The 24,014-nt window shown below is 46.6% G+C and overlaps 1 protein-coding gene across 1 annotated transcript in view; it reads left to right on the top strand.

Moving 5' to 3' along the window:
- Positions 1-24,014, top strand: part of MYO1H (myosin IH) — a 44,898-nt gene that overhangs the window by 17,546 nt on the left and 3,338 nt on the right. Inside the window, exons 14-26 of the mRNA XM_044241091.1 lie at positions 911-1,005; positions 4,420-4,466; positions 9,086-9,166; positions 9,831-9,936; positions 10,733-10,850; positions 15,030-15,143; positions 17,641-17,717; positions 18,674-18,742; positions 20,854-20,938; positions 21,374-21,533; positions 22,554-22,637; positions 23,428-23,521; positions 23,715-23,770. Of these exons, the coding sequence (XP_044097026.1) occupies positions 911-1,005; positions 4,420-4,466; positions 9,086-9,166; positions 9,831-9,936; positions 10,733-10,850; positions 15,030-15,143; positions 17,641-17,717; positions 18,674-18,742; positions 20,854-20,938; positions 21,374-21,533; positions 22,554-22,637; positions 23,428-23,521; positions 23,715-23,770 (1,186 nt within the window). The remainder of the gene's footprint in view (positions 1-910; positions 1,006-4,419; positions 4,467-9,085; positions 9,167-9,830; positions 9,937-10,732; positions 10,851-15,029; positions 15,144-17,640; positions 17,718-18,673; positions 18,743-20,853; positions 20,939-21,373; positions 21,534-22,553; positions 22,638-23,427; positions 23,522-23,714; positions 23,771-24,014) is intronic.

Below are 24,014 nucleotides of genomic sequence, written 5' to 3'. Positions count from 1 at the left end.
ACATTGGTAGCAGCTCAGGAAATTGACTAGAAATTTAACTTGGTCTTTGAGACAAGGAGGAGAGAATTACTTATCTCATGCTCTGGAATCCTAAAGCCCTGGTTTTTGTTTTTTTTTTTAAAGATTTTATTTATTTATTTGACAGAGAGAGATCACAAGCAGATGGAGGGAGAGGCAGGCAGAGAGAGAGAGAGAGAGGGAAGCAGGCTCCCTGCTGAGCAGAGAGCCCGATGCGGGACTCGATCCCAGGACCCTGAGATCATGACCAGAGCCGAAGGCAGTGGCCCAACCCACCGAGCCACCCAGGCGCCCCAAGCCCTGGTTTTGAATCCCAGCTCAGCCACTTATAAGACAAGTGACTTATTACTCGACCTAGTGGGTAACTAGGACCCTCCATCCTAGGACCCTGAGATCATGACCTGAGCCGAAGGCAGAGGCTTTAACCCACTGAGCCACCCAGGCGCCCCCAAACCATATCTTCTTTATCCATGCATCAATCAAAGGACACTTGGGCTGCTTCCATAATTCGGCTGTTGCAGATAATGCTGTTATGACTATTGGAGAGTATGTATTTTTGGGAATTTGTGTTTTTTTATTCTCTGGTGGTATGATTTGCTGGATCATAAAGTAGCTCTATTTTAACTTTTTGAGGAACCTCCATACTGTTTTCCAGAGTTGCTGCACCAGTCGGCATTTCCACCACCAGTGCAAGAGCGTTCCACTTTCTGCACAGAGAGGGATCTAATATTAGGGAGACCTATGCATGTTTGGTTTCCGGTGCTCCAGTCAGTTGTCATGCTCCTAAACAACTTGTGAAGGCTTCTCTTTTGCTACTTCCTTCATATATTGGGGCATTTTGTTGCCCCAGACGAGAAAGTTTCAGTCCATGTCTATTTCTGTCTTGCTGCAGCCGGAAGCTGGCAGGGCCAAAGGGCCGGAAGAGGATTGGCTGGATGGAGTTCCGGCTCTTCCACTATGCGGGGGAGGTCACCTACTGCACGAAAGGCGAGTGTCCCAGCCACACAGGTGCCCCTGTGTCCACTGAACACATGGCTGCACGCCCTTCCCAAATGTTTGCTAGCCCTCCTTGCAGGCATGCCGTCTGAAGGGCTTTTTTCTTATTAGTTCTTATTATTCATGACTTTTACCTGTAACCACTCCATTTCACCCATTTAAAGTGTACAATTCAGTAGTTTTTAACTGTATTCACTTTAGAGTTATGCAACCCCTTCGCCCCAAAAAGAAACCCCGAGTGCGTTAGCAACTTCTATGTTTTCCCCAACCCCCTCCCCCAGAGCCCTAGGCTCTGAACTCCTCTATTTTCTGTCTCTGCAGATTTGCCCATTCTGAGTATTTCGTATTGATGGAGTCTCACAATATGTGGTCTCACGTGTCTGGCTTCTTTCACTTAGCATCATGTCTTTGAGATTCTCCCATGTGGTTACTTTTATTGTTAAATAATATTCCATTCTATGGATAGACACCATTTTGTTTATCTACTGGTCATTTGATAGGCATCTGGGTTTGTTCATGCTCTCGAGCTATTACTAATAATGCTCCTATGAACATTTTCTTTCAAAAAATATTTTCGTTGGTCACTTCTGTTTTAGGTTCTAAATTATTTTCACTTTTTTTTCTTTTTCTCTTTTTTTACATTTTTTTAAAAATTTAGTACATCATTAGTTTTTGATACAATGTTCAAGGATTCCTTGGTTGCCTGTAACACCCAAGGCTTATTCTTTTTTAAAGTAGGCTCCACACTCAACGTGATGCTAGAACTCATGACCCTGAAATCAAGAGTCACATGCTCTACTGACTGAGCCAGCTAGGCACCCCTAAATTATTTTCACTTCTAAATAATTGTTTTTTTTCTCTAAGAACCTTTAAAAAAGCAATACATTTTTTCCTCTTAAATTCCCAGTGGTATATAAAAACAGAAAGCATTTTAAAATAGGATGAGTTTCTCTGTGGACATCATCAACTGATTTTTGTTTAAAGGATATTATACATGTAAGGCTGGAAGTTGGGGTCCATATAGAAAAGTCCAAAAAGGAAACCGAAAGTCCCCTTTACTCCCAGCTTCTTCCAGAGGTAACCCCAAGAACCAACAGTTTCTTGTACTTTTTTGGGAAAATAGAAATACCTTCTCCATGTACATGTGGGAGCACACATACACATCCAAACGCACACCTATGCACACAAAACCCAGACGGATTGTTATTTTGTGTTCTCTCTTTGGCAACTTTTCATTTAATGACTATGAGAGATCATTTGGATTCCAGTTAGTACTCAGTGAGTCCTTACTGGGGGCCGGGACTGCTTTATCTCTGTTGTTCACTTAAACCTTGTAAAACCCTTGTATTATTATCATCATCATCATCATCATCTCCCTTTTAATCTATGAGGCAACTGAGCTCAGAGAAGTCCAGCCACTTGCCCAAGGTCACTCAGCTTGTAAGTGGCAGGATTGGGGTTCAGACCCATGCCTTTTGCCTCCAGACCCTCGTCCCTCATCCATACTCTGCAGCAACCCACAGATTCCACCACGTTTCTTTTGAGAGGCTACAGGCACTCACTCTAGGGCTGTAGCCTTTGACCCATTTGATGGACACTGCTTGTTTCCAGCGTTGTCTCTTGTAAACATGGCTGTGTTTGGCATCTGACTATTTCCATGGATGGCTGTGTGGGTGGATACAATGTGCTTTACATAAACAGCGGGATGTTATTCGGTCCTAGAAAGGAAAGAAGTTCTGATACACCCCACGGATGGAACCTTGAAAACTGATGTTAAATGAAATCAGCCAGTCACAAAGGACGAAAGCTGTGTGATTCCAAAGACAAGGTGCCTGGAGTGGTCAAAGTCTGATTGAGACAGGAAGTAGAAAAGTGGTCATCTGGGGCTGGGGGAAGGGGAATGGGGAATTAGCGTTTAATGGGGTCAAAGTTTCAGTATGAGAAAATGCGTTCCGGCGACGGTTCGCAACAATATGACTGTACTTAATGCCACCAAACACTTAAAAGTAGCTAAAATGCTGAATTTTTTTTGTTATGTATATTTTACCAGAATAAAAATGTTAGTTTTGGTAGCTCCAAACAGCTTTCTAAAAAGATTATATCATAGGTGTTTTTGATACATGTCTTTTTTAGCAGATTTTTGTTTTTATTTTTATTTTTTAAGTCGGCTCCATGCCTGGCATGGAGCCCAACGTGGGGCTTGAACTTATGACCCTGAGATCAAGAGCTGAGCTGAGATCAAGAGTCGGATGCTTAACCAACTGAGCCTCCCAGGCGCCCCTGGTGCTGATTTTATAATGTCATTTAGTTACTAATATAATGATTATTAACTGATTAGGTTTTTTTTTAAGATTTTATTTGTTTATTTGACAGAGAGAGATCACAAGTAGGCATAGAGGCAGGCAGAGAGAGAGGGGAGGAAGCAGGCTCCCTGCTGAGCAGAGAACCCGATGCGGGACTCGATCCCAGGACCCTGAGATCCTGACCTGAGCCGAAGGCAGCGCCTTAACCCACTGAGCCACCCAGGCGCCCCAACTGATTAGGTTTTAAGTGTGCCATTTCTGACTTTAAAACTTGGCACATTCTCCTTTGTATGAGGATACATACTAGCATCTAATCCTGATGCTTCAGTTTTGCTTTCCTCAGTGGTGGGGATGATTTTCTCACCTGGCTTCCCCAGGCCACTCTTGAAATTCAACACTCCATCCATTGTTTCAATGTCTTTCCTTTTTTCTTTATATATTTTATTTATGTATGTATTTATTTTATAGATAGCATATTTTATGATATCTATTTTATAGATATTATAGGGGGAGGAGCAGAGGGAGAGGGACAAGGAGACTTCCAGCTGAGTGTAGAGCCCAACACGGGGCTTGATCCCATGACCCTGAGATCATGACCTGAACTGGAAGGAAGAGTTGAACATTCAACTAACTGGGCGACCCAAGTGCCTCTCAATGTCATTCCTTTTTTACATAGCTCTTTGCTACTGGATTAGGACAATACTTAGGATAAAGGCTCTACATTTGTGTGATAGCTAGGGAGAGGTTAGAGTACAGTGTGTGTGCCATAAATTCAATTCTGAGGACCATCTCAACCACAGGTGGGATTACTCATCCAGGAATGTCTGGCAATGTCTAGAGACAAATTTGGTTTTCCCAGCTGGGGAAGGGACTGCTGGCATCGAGTGGGTAGAGTTCAGGGGTGCTGCTAACCATCTTACAATTCACAAGACCGTCACCACAATAAAGAATTCTCCAGCCCCAAACGTCCACAGTGCCAAGGCTGAGAACCTCAGATCTGAGCCTAGGAGATTATGCTCAGGATTTCCCTTTGCAGTCAGTTGGGATGGAATTGCATTTTTAGACAAAGCCAGTGATTCAAAAATTTTTCAATGTTTTACAGGATTCTTAGAAAAAAACAATGATCTCCTCTACAGACATCTGAAAGAAGTAAGTCTGGAATTTAACTATATGTATATATGGCCTTCTGGATTTTTCTGTACAGTGCTTTATGTTAGAACTCTAGCATGGCCAGAAAAGATATTCAAGGTCATCAGTTTGATATGCCCTTTTAAATTTTATTTTATTTTATTTTTTCAGTGTTCCAAGATTCATTGTTTATGCACCACACCCAGTGCTCCATGCAATACGTGCCCTCCTTAATACCCACGACCAGGCTCCCCTAACTCCCCACCTCCCTACCCTCCAAAACCCTGTTTGTTTCTCAGAATCCACAGTCTCCCATGGTTCATTTCCCCCTCCAATTTCCCCCAACTCACTTCTCCTCTTCATCTCCCCATGTCTTCTGTGTTATTCCTTATTCTCCACAAGTAAGTGAAACCATATGACAATTGACTCTCTCTGCTTGACTTATTTCACTCAGCATGATCTCCTCCAGTCCCATCCATGGAGAATGGGGAACCCTCTTACACTGTTGGTGGTAATGCAAGTTGATACAGCCACTTTGGAAAACAGTGTAGAGATTCATTAAGAAATTAAAAATACAGCTACCCTATGACCCTGCCATTGCACTACTGGGGATTTGCCCCAAAGATACAGATGTAGTGGAAAGAAGGGCCATCTGTTCCCCAGTGTTCATATCAGCAAAGTCCATAATCCCCAAACTGTGGGAAGAGCCAAGACACACTTCAACAGATGAATGTATGATATGCCATTGATTCAAGAATGTATATTGGCCCTGTTGTGTGCTGGGCTAGTTCTTATTCTCATAGGGCTTACATTGGGGGCAGGGAGGGGTCAAGAATAAATATATACAAAAAAAGAATAAATATATACAGTGACCCTTAAACAACATGAACCTGACAATTTCCTGTGCAGTGATAATCCCATGTATAACTTTCAACTTACCCAAAACTTAATTACCAATAGCCTACTGTTGACTGGAAGCCTTACTCATACATAAACAGTCATTGAACACATCTTTTGTATGTTATATATTATATACAGTATTCTTACAATGAAATAAGCTAGAGAAAAGAGAATATTATTAAGAAAGTCCTAAGGAAAATACACTTAAAACCCCATACTGTAAAGAAAAAGAAAATCTGCATGTAAGGGGATCCACATGGTTCCAACCCATTTTGTCCAAGGGCCAACTGTACATAAATAAGTTACCCGTCAGTGAGAAGTGCTCTGAAGAAAATAAGAAAACACGATTGAGAGGAGCATTTTTAATCTAGTTTAAGAGATCAGAGGAAACACCCCTGTGGAGGTGACTTTGGGCTAAAACCTGAGTGAGAATGTTACTGGCCATGGAAAGATTGGGCTGACTCCAGGTTGAGGGACTGGCATGTGCAAAGGCCCTGAGGCCCAGATGATTTCAGTGTGTGTTCAGTAAGGAGTATGATGTTTGGAGAGGGGACTGAGCCCAGCTGGGTGAGGTCCCCAGGGAGGAGAAGAGATTTTTGTTTGGGTGCAGTGGGAAGGTACTACAGTAGCATGAACAGAAGATGAGAAAATTGAGACCCAGAGAAGTCTCAACTTGCTCAAGATCACATCGTGAAGTGGGGCTGGAGCTGTGATTAGCCCCTGGGGCTGCTGCTGCAAGTTCCAATCTCCTTCCATATACCTCACTGATCAGAAAAACCCTGGGTGTTTTGAAGCCTTCCTTTGTATTGAAACAGTTGGCTGTTTTATAAAAACTAGATTTTATTTCATTAGCTTGGTATACAAAAAGCTTAAAGTTAGGGAGACCTTTTCAGAGCGAACACAGAGACTGTTGGTTTCAGGAATGCCTTCTGGCCTTTCCAATCTTTCTCGGCCCAATCTCTGGGCTTCAGGATAGAGAACTATTCCTAACTTTGGATCTCTGCTCTAGGCCGGTGCTCTTTGGGACTGAACATCAGCCCTGCCTCTTCCCAGTGCGGGGTCTGAAGCAGATTTTCCTGTCATTGTGGGGTGGGTCTGGCGGTGCCCCTTGCCAGGGTCACTGTGAATGACACGGGCATAGAAGGGCCCAGCTGGCACAAGGAACGTAATACTCTCCTGGCTTTGCCCTGCACACCACACCCATGCCCATCACAAACCCACCTATGGAGGGTGCTTCCCATGAAAAAATCTCAGAGAGTCTCCCTTCACCAGCTAGGACTGATAGGCCTGGCCCTTTCTTTTGACTTCAAGATGGATTCTTTCTAGGGGCGCCTTGGTGGCTCAGTGGGTTAAAGCCTCTGCCTTCCACTTGGGTCATGATCCCAGGGTCCTGGGATTGAGCCCGGCATCAGGCTCTCTGCTCAGCAGGGAGCCTGCTTCCCTTTCTCTCTCTGCCTGCCTCTCTGCCTACTTATGATCTCTGTCTGTAAAATAAATAAATAAAATCTTAAAAAAAAAAAAAACAGAAAAACATGGATCCTTTCTAATGTGTTCACCCCATCCCCAAATTGCTCGAAAGTGCCATCATTAAGGGCAGAATTAGAGTGGATTAAACAAAATTTTTTAAAAAGATTTTATTTATTTATTTGACAGAGAGAGAGAGATCACAAGTAGGCAGAGAGGCAGGCAGAGAGAGGAGGAAGCAGGCTCCCTGCTAAGCAGAGAGCCCCATGCAGGGCTTGATCTCAGGACCCTGACATCATGACCTGAGCTGAAGGCAGAGGCTTAACCCACTGAGCCATCCAGGTGCCCCAATTTTTTTTCTTTATTCAAAGAAATGTCGAATTGTGGTAAAATGCATGTACCATAAAATGTACCATCGCAATTTTTTAAAAGATTTTGTTTATTTATTTGACAGAGACAGAGATCACAAGCAGGCAGAGAGGCAGGCAGAGAGAGTGGGGAGGAAGCAGGCTCCCCGCTGAGCAGGGAGCCTGATGTGGGGCTCGATCCCAGGACCCTGAGATCACGACCTGAGCCGAAGGCAGAGGCTTTAACTCACTGAGCCACCCAGGTGCCCCCCATCACAATTGTTGTTAAGTGTTCATTTGAGAAGCATTAAACACCATTGATCCTTGTACTCCAATCTCCAGGATCCTTTTCATCTTGGAAAACTGAAGCTCTGCCCTCTGTTTCAAACACTTACGCCCTGTTCCTCCTCCCTCAACCCCTGCAGCCACCACCCTACTTCCTGTTGCTCTGAATTTGACTCCTCTAGGAATCTCATGTGAATGGGGTCATACAGTACTTGTCCTTCTGTGTCTCATTTCTGTCCCTTAGCGTGATGTCCTCAGTTTCATGCATGTCCCCACATGTGTCACAATTTCCTTCCTTCTTTTTTTAAATTTCTTGGGTTTTTAAAATTGTGTTATGTTAGTCACCATACATTACGTCACCAGTTTTTGATGTACTGTCCAATGATTCACAGTTTGCATATAACACCAGGGTGCTTGCTCATCACAACATGTGCCCCCCTTAATACCTATCACCGGGCTATCCCGTAACCCAACCACATCCCCTCTGAAGCCCTCAGATTATTTCCTGGAGTCCGTAATTTCTCATGGTTTGTCTTATCCTCCAATTTCTTCCCATTCAGTTTTCCCTTCCTTCCCCTAATGTCCTCCATGCTATTCCTTATGCTCCACATATGAGCAAAACCGTAAGAAAATTGTCTTTCTCTGCCTGACCTATTTCCCTTAGCATAGGCCCCTCCAGTCCCATCCATGTCAATGCAAATGGTGGGTATTCATCCTTTCTGGTGGCTGAGTAATATTCCCTTGTGTATACGGACCACATCTTTATCCATTTGTCTATTGAAGGCCATCTCTGCTCCTTCCACTGTTTGGTTAATTTCCTTCCTTAAAGGCCAAAGAATATCTCGTTGTATGGATACAAAGAAAAGAATTTTAGTGTAGAATTAATTTTTTTTAATTGAAGATCTTTGGGGCCCTTAGGTGGCTCAGTCAGTTGAGTGTCCTGTTCTTGATTTTAGCTCAAATCATGGTCTGAGGGTCATGAGATCGAGCCCCCTGTTGGACTCTGCACTGAGCGTGGAGCCCACTGAAGATTCTCTCTCCCTCTCCCCTTACCCCTCCCCCACTCTCTCTCAACTCTCTTAAAAATATAAATCAAGATTTTTAGTAATACAAAACTATTTTGAAAACTTGTGCACGGTGGGGAGAAATCAGACTGCACAAAAGCTGATGTCCTTGACCCCATATCACCAACTCTCTGAGAGCCAACTGTTCTAGCCATTTGATTGTGTATCCTTCCAGGGGTGGTTCAGACCAAGGGGTGTGTGTGTGTGTCCCTCCTTTTCCTTTCTCTTCACACAATAATCACACACTGTACATGTGGTCCTTGTCTTGCCTCCCCCGCCCCACACTTAACACCGTATCCTGGAGATCATTCTTCGAGAGCTGTTCATTCTTTATGGGCTGGACTGTGAACAAGGATAGCTTGGCCGTGTCCAAGGGAAAACAATCAGACGGCCTCACCGCGTAGACAGAGCTGTGGATCCAGTATTTAAATGCTTCCTTCCGCGTTTGTCTTTTTTCCCATCTTCCAGTGCTCCCAAAGCAAATGGCTCTGGGCTGCAGTGCACACTTACACAGGTTTCCCAAAGACCCCTTAGTGACTTCCGAAGCAGTGAATGTGGGGCTCATTTCCTTTACTTGCAGGTGCTGTGCAGGTCCAAAAACCGCATCCTGAAGGAGTGCTTCCTGGTGGCCGAGTTAGAAAACCGGAGAAGGCCACCAACGGTGAGTCGGGGAAAAGCAGGTCCATGCACAATTGGAAAAGGTAGTAAAAATCAGCCAGAGGGTACAAATATTCTCAGTTACCTGCACATTTTAATCTGTCCTTCCTTTTTCTGAAAGCGTCCCTCTCTAACACACACTGACTAAATACATATTTTCCAAGTGTAGCAACCAGTGTGTTCACTGTGTGTCAGGCGCTGCGTGCAGGGCGCAAGTTTTAGCAGTAACAGAATGGACAAGATCCCTGTTCTCGTGGGGCGTATGATCTAGTGGAAGAGAGGAGAGGACAATACCATCAAAGAAAGAAGGGACTTATCACAGTGCAAGTGTCATAAAGGAAGCTTGGTAACTGGGAAATGGGAAGCTGATGGGGGTGATGGTCTCAATGGCGATATGGGCTCCTATGAGGTGCTCACCACGTATCTGCTGAGTGAGGAAAGCACCCTGAACAGGTGCTTGTCCAGCCTCTGTTTGACCCATCTGAGCTTGGACTTCTCAGACCAGAACATCCGAAACCTTTTTAGTGGGCGAAATGGTTATGGGGAGGGCAATCTGGCAGGAGCTGGGATAGAAAGACCTGTGCCCTAGCCAATCTTCTCTGTATTTACTGGGATAAGCAATGTCTATTTAGCTCATTCGTTCTCTCTCTCTCTCTTTCTCTCTGAAGGTGGGGACTCAGTTTAAAAACAGCCTGAGCAGCCTTCTGGAAATCCTCATCTCTAAGGAACCTTCATACATCCGTTGCATCAAGCCCAATGAGAGGAAAGAACCTAGTGAGTCATGAATCGTTCTGAACATTGAGCTCAGGGAAATGAGGCTGGGGGGAAAGCCAAGATGACAGTGGGTTAAGATGCTAAAAAAAAAAAAAAAGAAAGACAAAGAAAAAAAAGAGCCCAAAACACCCCATAGCCTTGCTTCTTGTCCTTTGTATGTGAATCCATTTTTAAATAATAGAAGGGAAATGAAGAGGGACGGAGAGTTCTTTTGGTGGTCCCAAATGAGCATTGCTCAGAGCCTGGCCCATTTCAGGAGCAAGCCAGCTGAGCCAGACAGATGTCAGAGGGAGCAGTGTTGCTTCCCTCCAGCCAAGGAACTGTCTTTCAAGATGATGTATGACTTGGGTATCTTCCAAGCTCATGCCATGGTCAGTGACACTGTTGTATGAAAGCCAGGCAGGAAAAGCAAATAAGTGAAGCAGACTGGGTATAAGGCAGTAGGGAGTGGAGGGGACTGTGACAAACAGCAAAGGACACATCATGTCCAAAGCGGCAGCCCTGTTCCCTTCCAATCACTTGTTCCCATGTGGAACTCCCATGTAGCCCAGAATGGCCAGATATCTTTTTTTTTTTTTTAAGAGAATCCAGACATCCAGATTTTCCTATAAATTTCCCCCATTAACACACGCGTGCATGCATGCACACACACACACACACACAAAATTAGGGCCTGACAAAATATGTCTGTGACCAGACCCAGGCCACGATGGTCAGCTTGTAGCCTATGGTCTTTCTCAGTTGAAACAGAGCTATCAAGTCATTTACGGTCACTCTTCCTTCTGTATTTCCAAAGGCAAGTTTGACGACTTGCTCATAAGGCATCAGATCAAGTACCTGGGGCTGATGGAGCACTTGCGGGTGAGACGGGCGGGCTTTGCATACCGGCGGAAATACGAGCATTTCTTGCAAAGGTAACACTTGTTTTGTTGATCCTACTCCAGTACAGGATCAAAAACCTACTGTGTGGGAGTCTCTGGGTGTGGTGATGAGTAAAAGGCCATCCCCCAGGGAGCTCCTTTGGGTTCTTCTGTAACTGAGATGAACACGAACATTTTGGAGACTAGGAAACTGACTCAGGTTAGTTACCTCCTTCCCTTCGTTTCCCTAAACGTGTGACTTCTTGGAGGCAGGAAGGTCAAGGCTGATGCATAGACGTGCCACTAGGGGCGCAGACATGGGTAGTGTACCCCTTGAGTCTGTACACAGTTGGGGAAGACCTGCACCACGGGGATTGTAGGTGCTGGTTTAGCGCCATCAGTCTGGCAGTGATCCTCGCAGCCTCGTGAGCTCTCCTGCGAAGCAAGTGTAGTGGTGGGAACGTGGGCGGTGAAACCACACAAACCTGGGTGGGACTCCCCATCCTTTCTCTTCTAGCGCTGACCCGTTTCCTTACGGGTAACATAGAGATTAAATTGTCTGCTTTCAGGGAGTTCATCAGGACTTAGTGACATAATCCCACCACCTCCCAAATTGTTTGTGCACTAATACGTCATTGGTGGGGGGCTGCGTGTGAATTTGTGCTACCAAAAAAAAAAAAAAAAAAAAAAAATTAACCCAGTCTCACGCTCTCAAGGGAAGCATAATGGCATAATGGTTATTTCTGTAGGTGGGCATGGTTAAATATTGGCAGTTTTGCATTTCCACCGAATTACTAGGTTTCTTTTGAACTACAGCTTTATAAAAATCACGTCCATGAGCTTACATTTTTCATCTGATTTCTTGTATTCTGCAACTTATATCAAGGTTCTGCCTTTTGAAACTTGAGCATTTCCCAGTGGGTCTTATTTTTAGCCCCTGCTTTAGTGATCTCAGATCTTTCTTTACCAAGGAGCATGCTGGTTTTTCTTCCATGAGTCTCACTTCTTGGTAAGTGCTATCTGCTTATACGTACTTATTAAGTAATAATCTTTTTCCTCGCTGTTATTTTTATTTAACTCTTAGTTAACCTACAGTGCAATACTGGTTTCAGGAGTTGAATTCAGTGATTCAACACTTACAGACAACACCCAGCGCTTATCACAACAAGGGCCCTCCTTAATCCCCATCCCCCATCTAGCCCATCCCCCACCCACAACCCTCCATCAGCTCTCAGTTCTCGGTCACCAAGGATCTCTTATGGCCTGTTTCCTTCTCTCATTTTTTCCCCTCTACCCCTCCCCATATGTTTATCTGTTTTCTTTCTTAAATTACACATGTGAGTGAGGTCCTATGGTATTTGTCTTTCTCTGACTGACTTATTTCGTTTAGCATAATACCCTCTAGTTCTATCCACATCCTTGGAAATGGCAAGATTTCCTTCTTTTTGATGGCTGCATAGTATTCTGTTATATGTATATACCACATCTTCTTTATTCACTCATCAGTCGATGGACATTGGGGCTCTTTCCACAGTTTGGCTATTGTGGACATTGCTGTTATAAACATTGGGGTGCACGTGCCCCTTCGAATCTGTACTTTTGTCTTCTTTGGGAAAATACCTAGTAGTGCAATTGCTGGATCATAGTGTAGTTCTATTTTTAGCTTTTTGAGGAAGCTTCATACTGTTCTCCAGCCTCGTTGTTATGTTAAATGATTTATATTCCTGCTGATACCCTTTACCTATAACCCCCTTATATCCTTACCACTTTGGCCCCAGCCCTAAGCAACCACTCACCTGCTTCCTGTCTCTATAGATTTCCCTATTCTGGAAGTTTCCTACGCATGGAGTCCTATAGCATGTGGCCTTTCGTGACTGGTTTCTGTCACTTTGCCCAGTGTTTTCAAGGTTCATCCCTGTGGTAGCACATGTCAGTATGTCATCCCTTTTTAGGGCCAAATCATGTTCCATTTGTTGTGCGGAGAGACCCATCAGTTGGTGGGCATTTGGATTGTTTCCATTCAGGGCTACTAGGAATAACGCTGCTAGGAACACACATGTTCAGGTTTTTATGTGGATGGGTGTTTTATGTTGGGGAGCTGTATACCCAGGAGTATACTAGGCCATAGGATAACTCAGTGTTTAATTGAGGAACTACCAGCCTATTTGCCTTTTTTTTTCCCCTAACATACCTCCTTTGCATGCCATTTTTGCTTGTCAGCTACTAGTTGTTCATTTTTTCACTTGTTGCTTTTTCTGAATCTGACTTCCGGTGGAGACGGCCAGAATCAGCTGCTGCTGCCTGCCCAACCTGCGCATATTGTGTTCCCATTTTTCTGCAGTTTTGCACTTCGTACAGCTTTGTTTCTACTTTTTTGTCATCTGAGGCTCGTTTACTCTACTGGTGAATGCTAGCGAGGTGGAAACTGGGCAGGCTGGAAGACCAGCCAGGAGGGCTGGCATGGCTGCAGGTGGGCAGCCCCAGGGGAGGGGCTGGAGCCCCTGGGAGGGGGCACCGTGCATGGCACCGCTTCCCTTGACCAGGAAGCAACTGCATCTCAGAGTTGAAAAGAACAGAATTCCCAGTCCCTCTGCCTGTGGGTGTTGAAGATCTCTCCCCATTCGCCCTTGTCTGGCCGCCGCATGTCCGGACAGCTTTGATGGCGTGTGCTAGTGGACTGGACAGTTGTGTCCCTACTGCGTTACCTGGGGGAGGCATGCCCCTGCGCCTTGGTGTGTGTGCCTGGACCAAGAGAGGTCATCGGGGAGGAATAAGGGACACTTAATGTCTTAGTTTTGGGCTTGTGTAATAAAGCACCATAGACTGGGTGTTATAAACAACGGAAAAGTACCTTTCATGGTTTTGGAGTCTAGAAAGCTGAGAACAAGATACCAGCATGGTCGTGTTCTGGGGAGAACCCCCTCTGGATTGCACACAGACCGCCCTCCTCGCGGGTCCTCACGTGATGGGAAGAGAGTGAGAGAACTTTTTGGGGTCTCTCTTAGAAGGACGATGACCCCATTCATGGGGGCTTTAGCCTCACAACCTCGTCAGCTCCCAGAGGACCCTCACCACCTAATACATGGTGGCTTAGGATTTCAGCCTGGGAGTGTAGGATGAGGGGAGAACATAGACATTTACTCCATGGCAATGCCCTTAATGACTTTTTCATGAAATGTAGTTCTGGGAAAATCAACATGTTTCTAACAGTTTAAAATGTGATTTTTATGGGGCACCTGGATGGCTCAGTTGGTTAAGTGACTGCTTTCAGCTCAGATCATGGTCCCAGAGTCCCGGGATCGAGTTCTGCATCAGGTTCCTGGATCCATGGGGAGTCTGCTTCTCCCTCTGACCTTCCCCACTCTCATGTTCTCTTTCTCTCTCAAATAAATAAAGTCTTTTTTAAAAAGTGATTTTAAAATAAAATGAACCATGTCACAGTATTAAGGGTAAGAAGCACAGCAGGAACAGTGTAGCTAACCTTTTTTGAGATCTTGGACTGAGCCCAGTACTCTCCAGACTTATCTCACGTTGACCTTGTGATGGGCCCACCAGGAAGGTCGTGTCCCTTGTTCCCGTTGCAGAGGTGAGGAGGCAAAGTGACTTGCTCAGCTCCTGAGCTGCACTTGAACCCAATTCCTATAGCTGCAAGTCCACAGGCACGTGGATTTCTGCATTCTCTTATTTCAAGATGTTGCAGACTGCATGGTTCTTTTTATAGGGACTGCATCCTCGCAATGTATGCTGAAATCAGGATCTGAAGTCCTCCCTGGGCCCACGTCCCTCATTACTTACCAGGCGTGGACCCTTTTCTTCGTGTGCTGACCCATGTTTATTTTGTCCCTTCGTTCATCAGCAGACGGACATTTGGGTTGTCTCTGATGAATAATGACACGGTGACACTGTGAACATTCTTGCATAAGCTCATGTGTGGGCACAGGATTTCACGTCCCTGCATAGAGTGTGAGGAGTGGAATGGGGTTTCTCGGGCCAAGTGTCCGATGATGTCAGGTTCTATGAAGACAGGCCAGACCCAGCCTACTGAAATAGTTTCTCCCTTTTATCTTTCTTGCCAAGTGTCTATTGCTGAGTTCAAGGAAGTTGGTGTGATGGGTCTGCTAGATTGTGCTGAGTGACTGGCATGCCACAGCTGAGCCAAGTGGGCCCCTGGCAGGGGGTGGGGGGCAAATGTCTGGTCCAAGGGCTTTCTGGAAGGGCCTCTCCTCTCCCCAGGTACAAGTCCCTGTGCCCGGACACCTGGCCACACTGGCACGGGCCTCCAGCCGAGGGTGTGGAACGGCTGATCCAGTACATGGGCTACACACCAGAGGAGTACAAGTTAGGGAGGTAAGTGGCTAGGAAATCCCCATTAAAAGGTTCTGTGCATTCTTCTGTATGCATCGAGAGCCTGGAGATGAATTTTTAAAGGAGTACGTGTAGATTTACAAGCAGATCCTCCCGTCCACTCAATTTAAATGCAGCTCTGTAAAGAAGGAAAAAACCTCCTGCTCTCAGTACTTTGCTCATCCCAAGTACATTCCACAATACCTCTGAGAGTGGCGGGGTATCCTGCACTCAACTCAGTTCTGACACTGTCTACCCCAAGTAGTGTTAGATGCCCAAGATAAGGACTCAGTCTGTCCCCACCTTCAGATGCCAGTTCTAAGTCCTCATTGTCACCTGTGCATCAGACGACCAACTGGACATCTATTAGAGGTTCCTGGGACCCTCTCTTTGGGTTCAGGTGATTTGCTAGAGGGGCTCACAGAACTCAGAGTGACTGGATCCCCGGCTTATTACACAAGGATAGAACTCGGGAATAGTCAGATGGTTGAGATGCATAGGGTAGGGTATAGGGGAAAAGCATAGAGCTTCCATGCCCTCTCCAGGCACACCCAGATCATCAAACCATGTCCTTTTTGGAGTCTTATGGAAGCTTCTTTACACAGGCATGATTGATAAAACCACTGGCCGTTGGTCATCATCCCTTCAACCCCTGGCCCCTCTCCCCAGGTAGGAGATGGGGCTGAAAGTTCTGAGCTTCTCATCTCAAGATTGGTTCCCCTGGCAACCAGCCCCCATCCTTAGGTTATCCAGGAAACTTGGCGAACATCACCTCCTTAGCATAAACTCAGGTGTGGTGTGGTGTGGCTGGAGGGATCTGTCGTAGATAGCAAGACATCCACTTCACTGTTATCACTTTGAAACTATCTCAGGAACAAAGTCCAAATATTATAAACAAAGATGCCCCTACTGCCATAATTATAAGGGTTTGGGGAGCTAGCTATGGCACTAGAATGGGACCAAGACCAAATACATATTTCTAATTACAAATCACAGTATCGCAAGCTCCAGGTGGTTGGAAGGGTGTTGGAGGAGATGAAGCTAGAAGGGAGACCTGCATCCTAAACCTGACCCAGGGGGGCGCCTGGGTGGCTCAGTGGGTTGGGCCGCTGCCTTCGGCTCAGGTCATGATCTCAGGGTCCTGGGATTGAGCCCCGCATCGGGCTCTCTGCTCAGCAGGGAGTCTGCTTCCTCCTCTCTCTCTCTCTCTGCCTGCCTCTCTGCCTGCTTGTGATCTCTCTCTGTCAAATAAATAAATAAAATCTTTAAAAAAAAATAAATAAACCTGACCTAGGGCTGGGCTGCACCTCTTTGCTCGCAAAATGAGTTTGCCTGGTCTTTTTTATTGTTCAGATACACGCAGGACCTCTCAGAGGGGGTATTAGGACTTACGTGAAGTGAAAGATCCCATGGCATCCCAGAAGGTGTTCTAGAACTCTGAGCACATTGCTGTAGTGGTTGCACTGAGGCAGACTCGGGGCGGGGGGTGGTGAACCGGGAAGATTTAATTTATCCTGTTAGTCATTTTGGTCAGGGTTGATGTGGTGGTAAGGACCAGTGCCTAAGGACGTAGACAGGCATTCCCAGGCTACAGAAAATTTCTGCCATGGAATGCATCAATGGACTTTGCCCTCCCACTCCTAACTCCCACTTGGATATAGCCCTCTGTGGCCACCCTGGTCCCTCTCCAGCCTTATGCTTCTGTCTTGGTCCCTGCTTCAAGAATTAATTACAGTTCCAAACCAGATCCCTGAGAATGGGGTTAGCGCATCCTGAGGGAGGCAGACTGTGGAGGTAGGTCATAGGTGGTCTCTGTCACTCTTCCATGATCTGGGATGGGGATGTGGATCACGTGGACTGAGGCACTGCTGCCCTCTTGTGGCTTCCCTGGGAAGTTTCCCTCACAGGATGGGTAGGGCATGCCGGAAGTGATGGACATTGATCATTGATCTTTGCTGGTTGGTGGGATCTTTTATACTTAGACTCCTATTCCTTGTCATTGATTTTCAAAATCCAGGGAGGTGACGTCAGGGTAAAATGGTGTCATAGTTTCCTGAGGCTGGATGACAAAGGCCTGTAGACTGGCTGGCTTAAAATAACAGGAAAAGTACACTTTCATGGTTAGTTCTCAAGGTTCCAAGTCCAACATCAAGGTGTGGGTGGGCTTTGCGGGAGGCTTCTTCCTTGACTCTTCCAGCTTCTGCTGGCTCCTGACATTCTGTGGCTTGTGGTCCCGTCCCTCCAGCCTCTGCCTGTCTTCACATAAACTTCCCTCTGTGTGTGTGTCCTTTTCTGCCTCTTACAGGCACACACACATTGGATTTAGGTCACACCTAATTCCGTACACTCTCCTCTCAGTCCCTACCTTGATGACATCTGCAAAGACCCTATTTCCCAATAAGATGACATCATGAGGCTCGGGGAGGGGATACTGTGGAAGCCAAGGCAGCTGGTAACCGATCAAATTAATCATCACAACAATCTCTCTTTTCACTTCTAGAACCAAAATCTTCATTCGTTTCCCCAGAACTCTGTTTGCTACCGAAGATGCCTTTGAATTCAGTAAACATCAATTAGGTACGATTTTCTCTGTCCTGACTGCAGCAGAATGTGAAATGAACCAGCTTAGTGTGGGAGGGGACTTACACAGCGTTTTTGAAAGAGTGTCAGAAGTGTTGACTTTGGAAACCCAGAACAAGATACAGGGCTATGTGATAAGATACATGTGGATGTATGCCGTAACGTGTGTTCGGAGGGCAGTCACGGGTGCACACGGACACTTAAACCCTGGATTGCTGTCCCAGTTCTCGATAGGCCCCAACTCTTGTGCCACACCAGGGCCTAAGCCTCCAGTAAATCGTTGAAAACTTCATTCATGCCAGTATCTGATGTCGGAAGATGTTGCTTCCAAGCCTGCAGCAGGGGTGGGGTGTGTGAACTGGGAGAGAGGAAAGTTACCCTGTGGGGGCGGGGGAGGGCAAAATTTTTCTGAAACTACTGGAGTGGGGTGGGGCATCTCCCTTGAAATCTCGAGTGGTCTGTTGAGTCATCTGAGTGCTTGCTGCATATTAATTCCCTGGCACTTGGGACCTCGGTGTGTTCTTAGAACAAACCTACGTGGCCATATTATCTCCACTTTCATTCCGGGAAACTGAGGTCCAAGATGTCAGTAACTTGCTGAAGGCTGCATGGCTCGTAAGCAGCAGAGTGAGATTTGAACATGGGTCTCTCTAGCTTCGTGATCTGGGCTTGTCACCACTGTGCTTGCTGATCTCATTTTTATTTCTATTTATTTATTTATTTGATCCTCACAGCAGCACGCCTTGATCCTGGGACCTGGGATGGGGCTGGTGCTGGCTGCAGGTGGGGCAGAGGGGCCTCCGTCAGTTTCTAACCAGCCTCTGGGGGGACAGGATGACGCTGGTCTGCAGGGGTGGGGCGTGGTATTGAGGCTGCCTCTGACCTCCCCTCTGAAGAGCACAACTACACAGTCACACAGCTGAAAGCTGTTTCATCAACCCTTTTATTTTCAGTTGCGAGGATCCAAGCCACATACAAAGCCTGCCTAGAAAGGAGAGTATATGTGAAAAAAAGACAGGCAGGTAAGAATGAAACAGAAGCTTGCCCGATCACAATGAGCCAGAGCTCTGCTCCGTCTCTCTGACCTGGGCAGCACCTGGAGGCAGAGGCTCTGTTGGGGCTTTGCTTCCCCTGTCCGTCCGTCCTTAAAAATGGCTTGTTTTTATTCTACGAACGGCCTTTCTAACATAGTGACCCGTTTGGGTCTCACAAACGTGGCTTATTTGATCCCCAGCACGTGCGCTTTTAAAGAATCATATATTTTTATTTTTAAATATTTTATTTATTCATTCAATAGCACAAGCAGGAGGAGTGCCAGGCAGAGGGAGAGGGAGAAGCAGGCTCTCTGCTGAGCAGAGAGCCTGATGTGGGGCTCGATCCCAGTATCCCGGGATCATGACCTGAGTCGAAAGCAGACGATTAATCGATGAAGCCACCCAGGTGCCCAAAGAATAATTTTTTTGAAAAGATACTCACCCTGGGAGTATCCAGGAACCTGTCCCCTGTGGCTCTCCCGTCCCTTCTTGACCCCGTACCTGCATCCCTCTCCTAAATTTTGCCTTTATCCTTCCCTTGCTTTTCTGGTTAGCTTTACCATCATCATTTAGTGGTGGATGCATCACTAAACGATGTAGTTAGTGGCTGGCATGTTTTGAAGTTCATAAAATTATACCATTTGTATTTTTAGGGACATTTTTGTTCCTGAAATTCAACCAGCCAGCGCTATGTAGATTTGGTCATTTATTTTCACAGCTGCATAAGATGGCATGAGATCAAATGTTGGCAAACTTTTTCTTCAAGGCCAGGTGGTCCTTTAGACTTGTGGGTCATCTGGTCCCGGTCACGGCTACTCAGTTCTGACATTGCAGCAGGAAGGTATTTTGGCAATACATAAATAAATGAGCATAGCCCTGTGGCAATAAAGCTTTATTTACAAAAGCAGATGTCCAGACAGAGGGCTGTAGTTTGCAGACCCCTGTGCTGTATGAGTATACCACAGTCCAGCTGTTCTGTTGATAGTCCTTTGTTTTTGGAACAGAAACAGTGCTGCTATGAGGAATAAAAGCATTTTTTTTAAAGATTTTATTTATTTATTTGATAGAGAGAGATCACAACAGGCAGAGAGGCAGGCAGAGAGAGAGGAAGGGAAGCAGGTCCCCTGCTGAGCAGAGAGCCCGATGCGGGACTCGATCCCAGGACCCTGAGATCATGACCCGAGCCGAAGGCAGCGGCTCAACCCACTGAGCCACCCAGGCACCTGGAATAAAAGCATTTTTTTTTTAAAGATTTTATTTATTTATTTGACACAGAGAGATCACAAGTAGATGGAGAGGCAGGCAGAGAGAGAGAGAGAGAGAGAGAGAGAGAAGCAGGCTCCCTGCTGAGCAGAGAGCCCGATGCGGGACTCGATCCCAGGACTCTGAGATCATGACCTGAGCTGAAGGCAGCGGCTTAACCCACTGAGCCACCCAGGCTCCCTAAAAGCATTTTTTAAAAAAGCTTTATTCATGCGTTTATTTGAGACAGGGAGAATCTCAAGCAGACTCTGTGCTGAGCGCAGAGCCTGACTCAGGGCTCAATCCCACGACCCATGAGATCATGGCCTGAGCTGAAACCAAGGGTCAGACACTTAACCAACTGGGCCATCCAGGTGCCCCAGAAAACATTTTTTTAAAATCAGAATACTGAACAAAATATGAAAAGCATTTAAAAATTGGGAAACAAGCCAGAAATCTCTGTGTCCCAATTGATGTATGTCACTTTTTAAGCGTGGATAACTAAAGCACACACTACATGAGACCAGCCAAACGCAGCCCCACGACTGATGTGCACCCCTCAAGACCTGGGGAAACTGACCCCCTCAGTGCAATTTCGGGGCTCTCCTTGAAGCCTCCCATACGGCTGGAGCTGCTCGGTCGTCCTGGTTCAGTGGCCTGAGCACCCTCAGATAGAAACTGGCAACACTCCGCAACTTTCCGTCTTGGGGGTCAGGGGGTGGGGCTGGCCCAGGGCAGAGGTGGGCATCCAGATGTTTGGGGGAGGGGGTGAGCGGTTCTGAGGGGGAAAAAAAAAAGCCTTTTGTATTTAAACTTGATTGTGCTCACCTTCTAATGCCAGCAGTGAACTCTTTCAGCCATCAGACTGGAGGCGCACTGGCGTGGGGCCCTGGCTCGGAAGGCGGCCAGTAGGAGAAGGTGGGCTGTGCGGACCGTAAGGAAGTGAGTTCTCTCCAGAAGGTGACCGTGGGTCTTGGTTGAATTCTTGGGCTTTGTGCAGAAAACTGAGCTTCCCCCCCAGAATGCCAGGCCTTAGGGATTCAGCTCCACTTCTTTCCTCCGAGCTCCCAATCTGACAGTGATCACAATTCACTTGTTAGTTTCACTTGCTAGTTAGTTTCTCTCAGTTCAAAAACCAGGAGCTCAGCTGCCTTCTGGTGTCAGTTGATGTCCACAACTAATTCACACTGCTCAGGACAAAACCAAACATGGTGTGGGTGTCTCTGGGGCAGACCTGACCTATGGGCTATGTGACCGTCACCTTCCTTGGTGACCAAGGCAATCTCTGCCATTTTGGCCTCCTTTGAAATCAAACAGGTGGAGAGAGTCTTGGCACAGAAATTGGCCAGAAAGCTAACAAAACGCTTGCCTCTTTAGGTTCATAAAGGGATTCATCAACCGAAACAAAGCCCTCTGCCCGGACAATGAGGAGTTTATCGTGTTCGTGCGGAAGAATTACATCTTGAAACTTCGGTATCATGTCCCAAAGAATGTCTTGGACAAGAGCTGGCTGAGGCCTCCTGGCATCTTGGAAAATGTGAGGACCAAATGGGGACTCCTGTTGCAAGTGACTCGGGCACTGATGGGCTAAGCTTTTGCTGTCTTTGTGCACCCTCCTTGGCTGGAAAGGGTCGCCTTAGCAAAGCACTTCTTTTTGCAAGGCTTTTACACAAGAAATGTCACTCCTCCAAATTCATACTCTAAAGCCAACAGAGGTCTGTTTGCACAGAGCTCTTGTGGATAGTTCCTATCCTGTTGTAGCCTTCCCAATAACTTCTAATAACTGTCACGGAGGAAAGTATTTCTCAAAAGTGGGTTCTGAGACCCTCTGTCTAGAGCACAATGGGGGACACTGTAAGATCCTGGGTCCCAGCCTGGGTCTACTGAGCATCTCCGAGAGTCCTTTTCTCTTCTGCTAGGTCCTTAGATGACTCAAACACATTCAAATTTAAGAACCAGTAGTTTGGGGCACCTGGGTGCCTCAGCCATTAAGCATCTACCTTCGGCTCAGGTCATAATCCCAGGGTCCTGGGATGGAGCCCCACATCGGGCTCCCTGCTCAGCGGAGAGTGTGCTTTTCCCTCTCCCACTCTTCTGGCTTGTATTCCCTCTCTCACTGTGTCTGTCAAATAAATAAATAAAATCTTCAAAGTAAAAAAAAAAAAAACCAAAATAACCAGTAGCTTAGCAAGAGTGAAAAAGTAGTGCAAGATTGGCAAATGAGCTGCTTTCTTGGAGTTTAAAATACTAATGCTGTACTTATTTTTAATAAAGATTTTTATTTATTTGACAAAGAGCATAAGCATGGGGAGTGGCAGGCAGAGGGAGAGGGAGAAGCAGGCTTTCCACCGTGGGGAACCCGACACGGGGCTCGATCCCAGGACCCTGAACCGAAGGCAGCCACCACTCAACCGACTGAGCCACCCAGGCCTCCCTACTGCTGTACTTTACATGAGACTGGATTCAACTGTGCTTTCAGAGCATCTGTCTTGGTGGCCACAGCCCAAGAACAGGGTGTGAGCGGGGTGGGTGAGACAGACATGTGTTCTCCACACAGGCGTCCGACCTGCTCAGGAAAATGTGCACAAGGAACCTGGTCCGGAAGTACTGTTGCGGGATCACAGAGGAGAGGAAAGCGCTGGTAGGGGCTGGGGGGTGGGTGGGGTGGGGGCGCGGGCAGGTGACCGGGTTGGGGAGGGGCTAGGGCTGGCGCCTGCCCACCATCTCATCTGGGAGCCAAGGGGCGCACTGGGCCCGTGCCTCATACGTGTGTTGAGGATTAAACACACCTAGGCCACTTGATGCAGAGCCCTGGTTCAAGGGCAGCTGTTAGGAGTAATGTGGCTCATGGTGTTGCCATGGGAACCTGACCCAGATAGTCCCCTAAGCTGCTCAGAATGCAGGACCCCTTTTCTGCTGCAGAGAAGTTCATGCTTACCCACAGGTCAGTGGACTTTTTCTGTAAAGCCCTAGAGGGTAACATCTTGGAGTCTGCAGGACCCTTTAGTGCTTTTCCAGTCAGTCTACCCTGCCCGGACAGCATGAAAGGATGGCAGAGCCATGCTGCTAAAACACACAAACCCCCCACCCCTAAAAAGTTAAAAAATTGGGCAGCAGGCTGGGTTTGGCCCTTGGGTTGTAGTTTGCGGATCTCGGATCTAGGTGGAAGGACCTGCTCTCTGAAATCCTGAAAGTCCCACTTCTAGGAAGAGCATGCATGAGACTGGCCTTAGGTGGCCACTCCGGTCTCTGCCAGTATAATTTTTACGGCATTTTGGCCAAAGCCTGGAATGTGTTGTGATTTCTGTGCCAAAGGAGGCCGAGGCTCCTGCAGCCTATCAAGGAAAGTAAGCCATCCCATGGACCTAAGGAGCCTCTGTCGCAAGGATCCTTGCGGCTACTACTTTGTCCTTCCAATTCTGTATCACCAGATGCAGCAAAAGGTGGTTATGAGTGAACTCTTCAGGGGAAAGAAAGAAGGTTATGCAGAAGTCCTAAGCCAGCCCTTTGCCGACAGCCGGATCGGTAAGTACGTTTTTCCATCTGTGCACTCGCTTCTCCTATTTTAAGGCTCGAAAGAAGATGCCTGACTCTGTAGCATGTCCTAACCACAGCTGAGGTCCTGGTCACAGAGGGGCATAAACCCAGCAGATGCCAGTGGCTTTGGTACGAAGATGGTATTTGGTGATGATTTGCTGTGTTCTGGTTCCCTCCCCAGATGAAGGAGACATTAATCCCAAAGTGCTTCAACTCATTAGCAATGAGAAAATCCAGGTATGGAAACGTGGGTCCTTGGGTCTGGCAGGATTCCCTTAACGGGGTTTGTTTTCTGTATGAAGTGTCTGGAAAACCTGTTGAAATGCAGGGGTGTGTGTGGGTGGGCTGGGCTCTCCACTGTTATGCTCTGGGCATTAATGAAATTGTGGGGCCCATGTGACCTCTAGGTCCTTATGTCATCCTAGAAACTGGGTTTGGTTTTCTTTCCTTTTAAAAAGATTTTGAGAGAACATGAGCACGA

The sequence above is a fragment of the Neovison vison genome, chromosome 3 (assembly GCF_020171115.1).
Source record: "Neovison vison isolate M4711 chromosome 3, ASM_NN_V1, whole genome shotgun sequence".
In the NCBI taxonomy this organism is placed as follows: Eukaryota; Metazoa; Chordata; class Mammalia; order Carnivora; family Mustelidae; genus Neogale; species Neogale vison.
The sequence above is the reverse complement of the archived record's forward strand: the minus strand, read 5'-3'. Positions and strand labels throughout refer to the sequence as shown.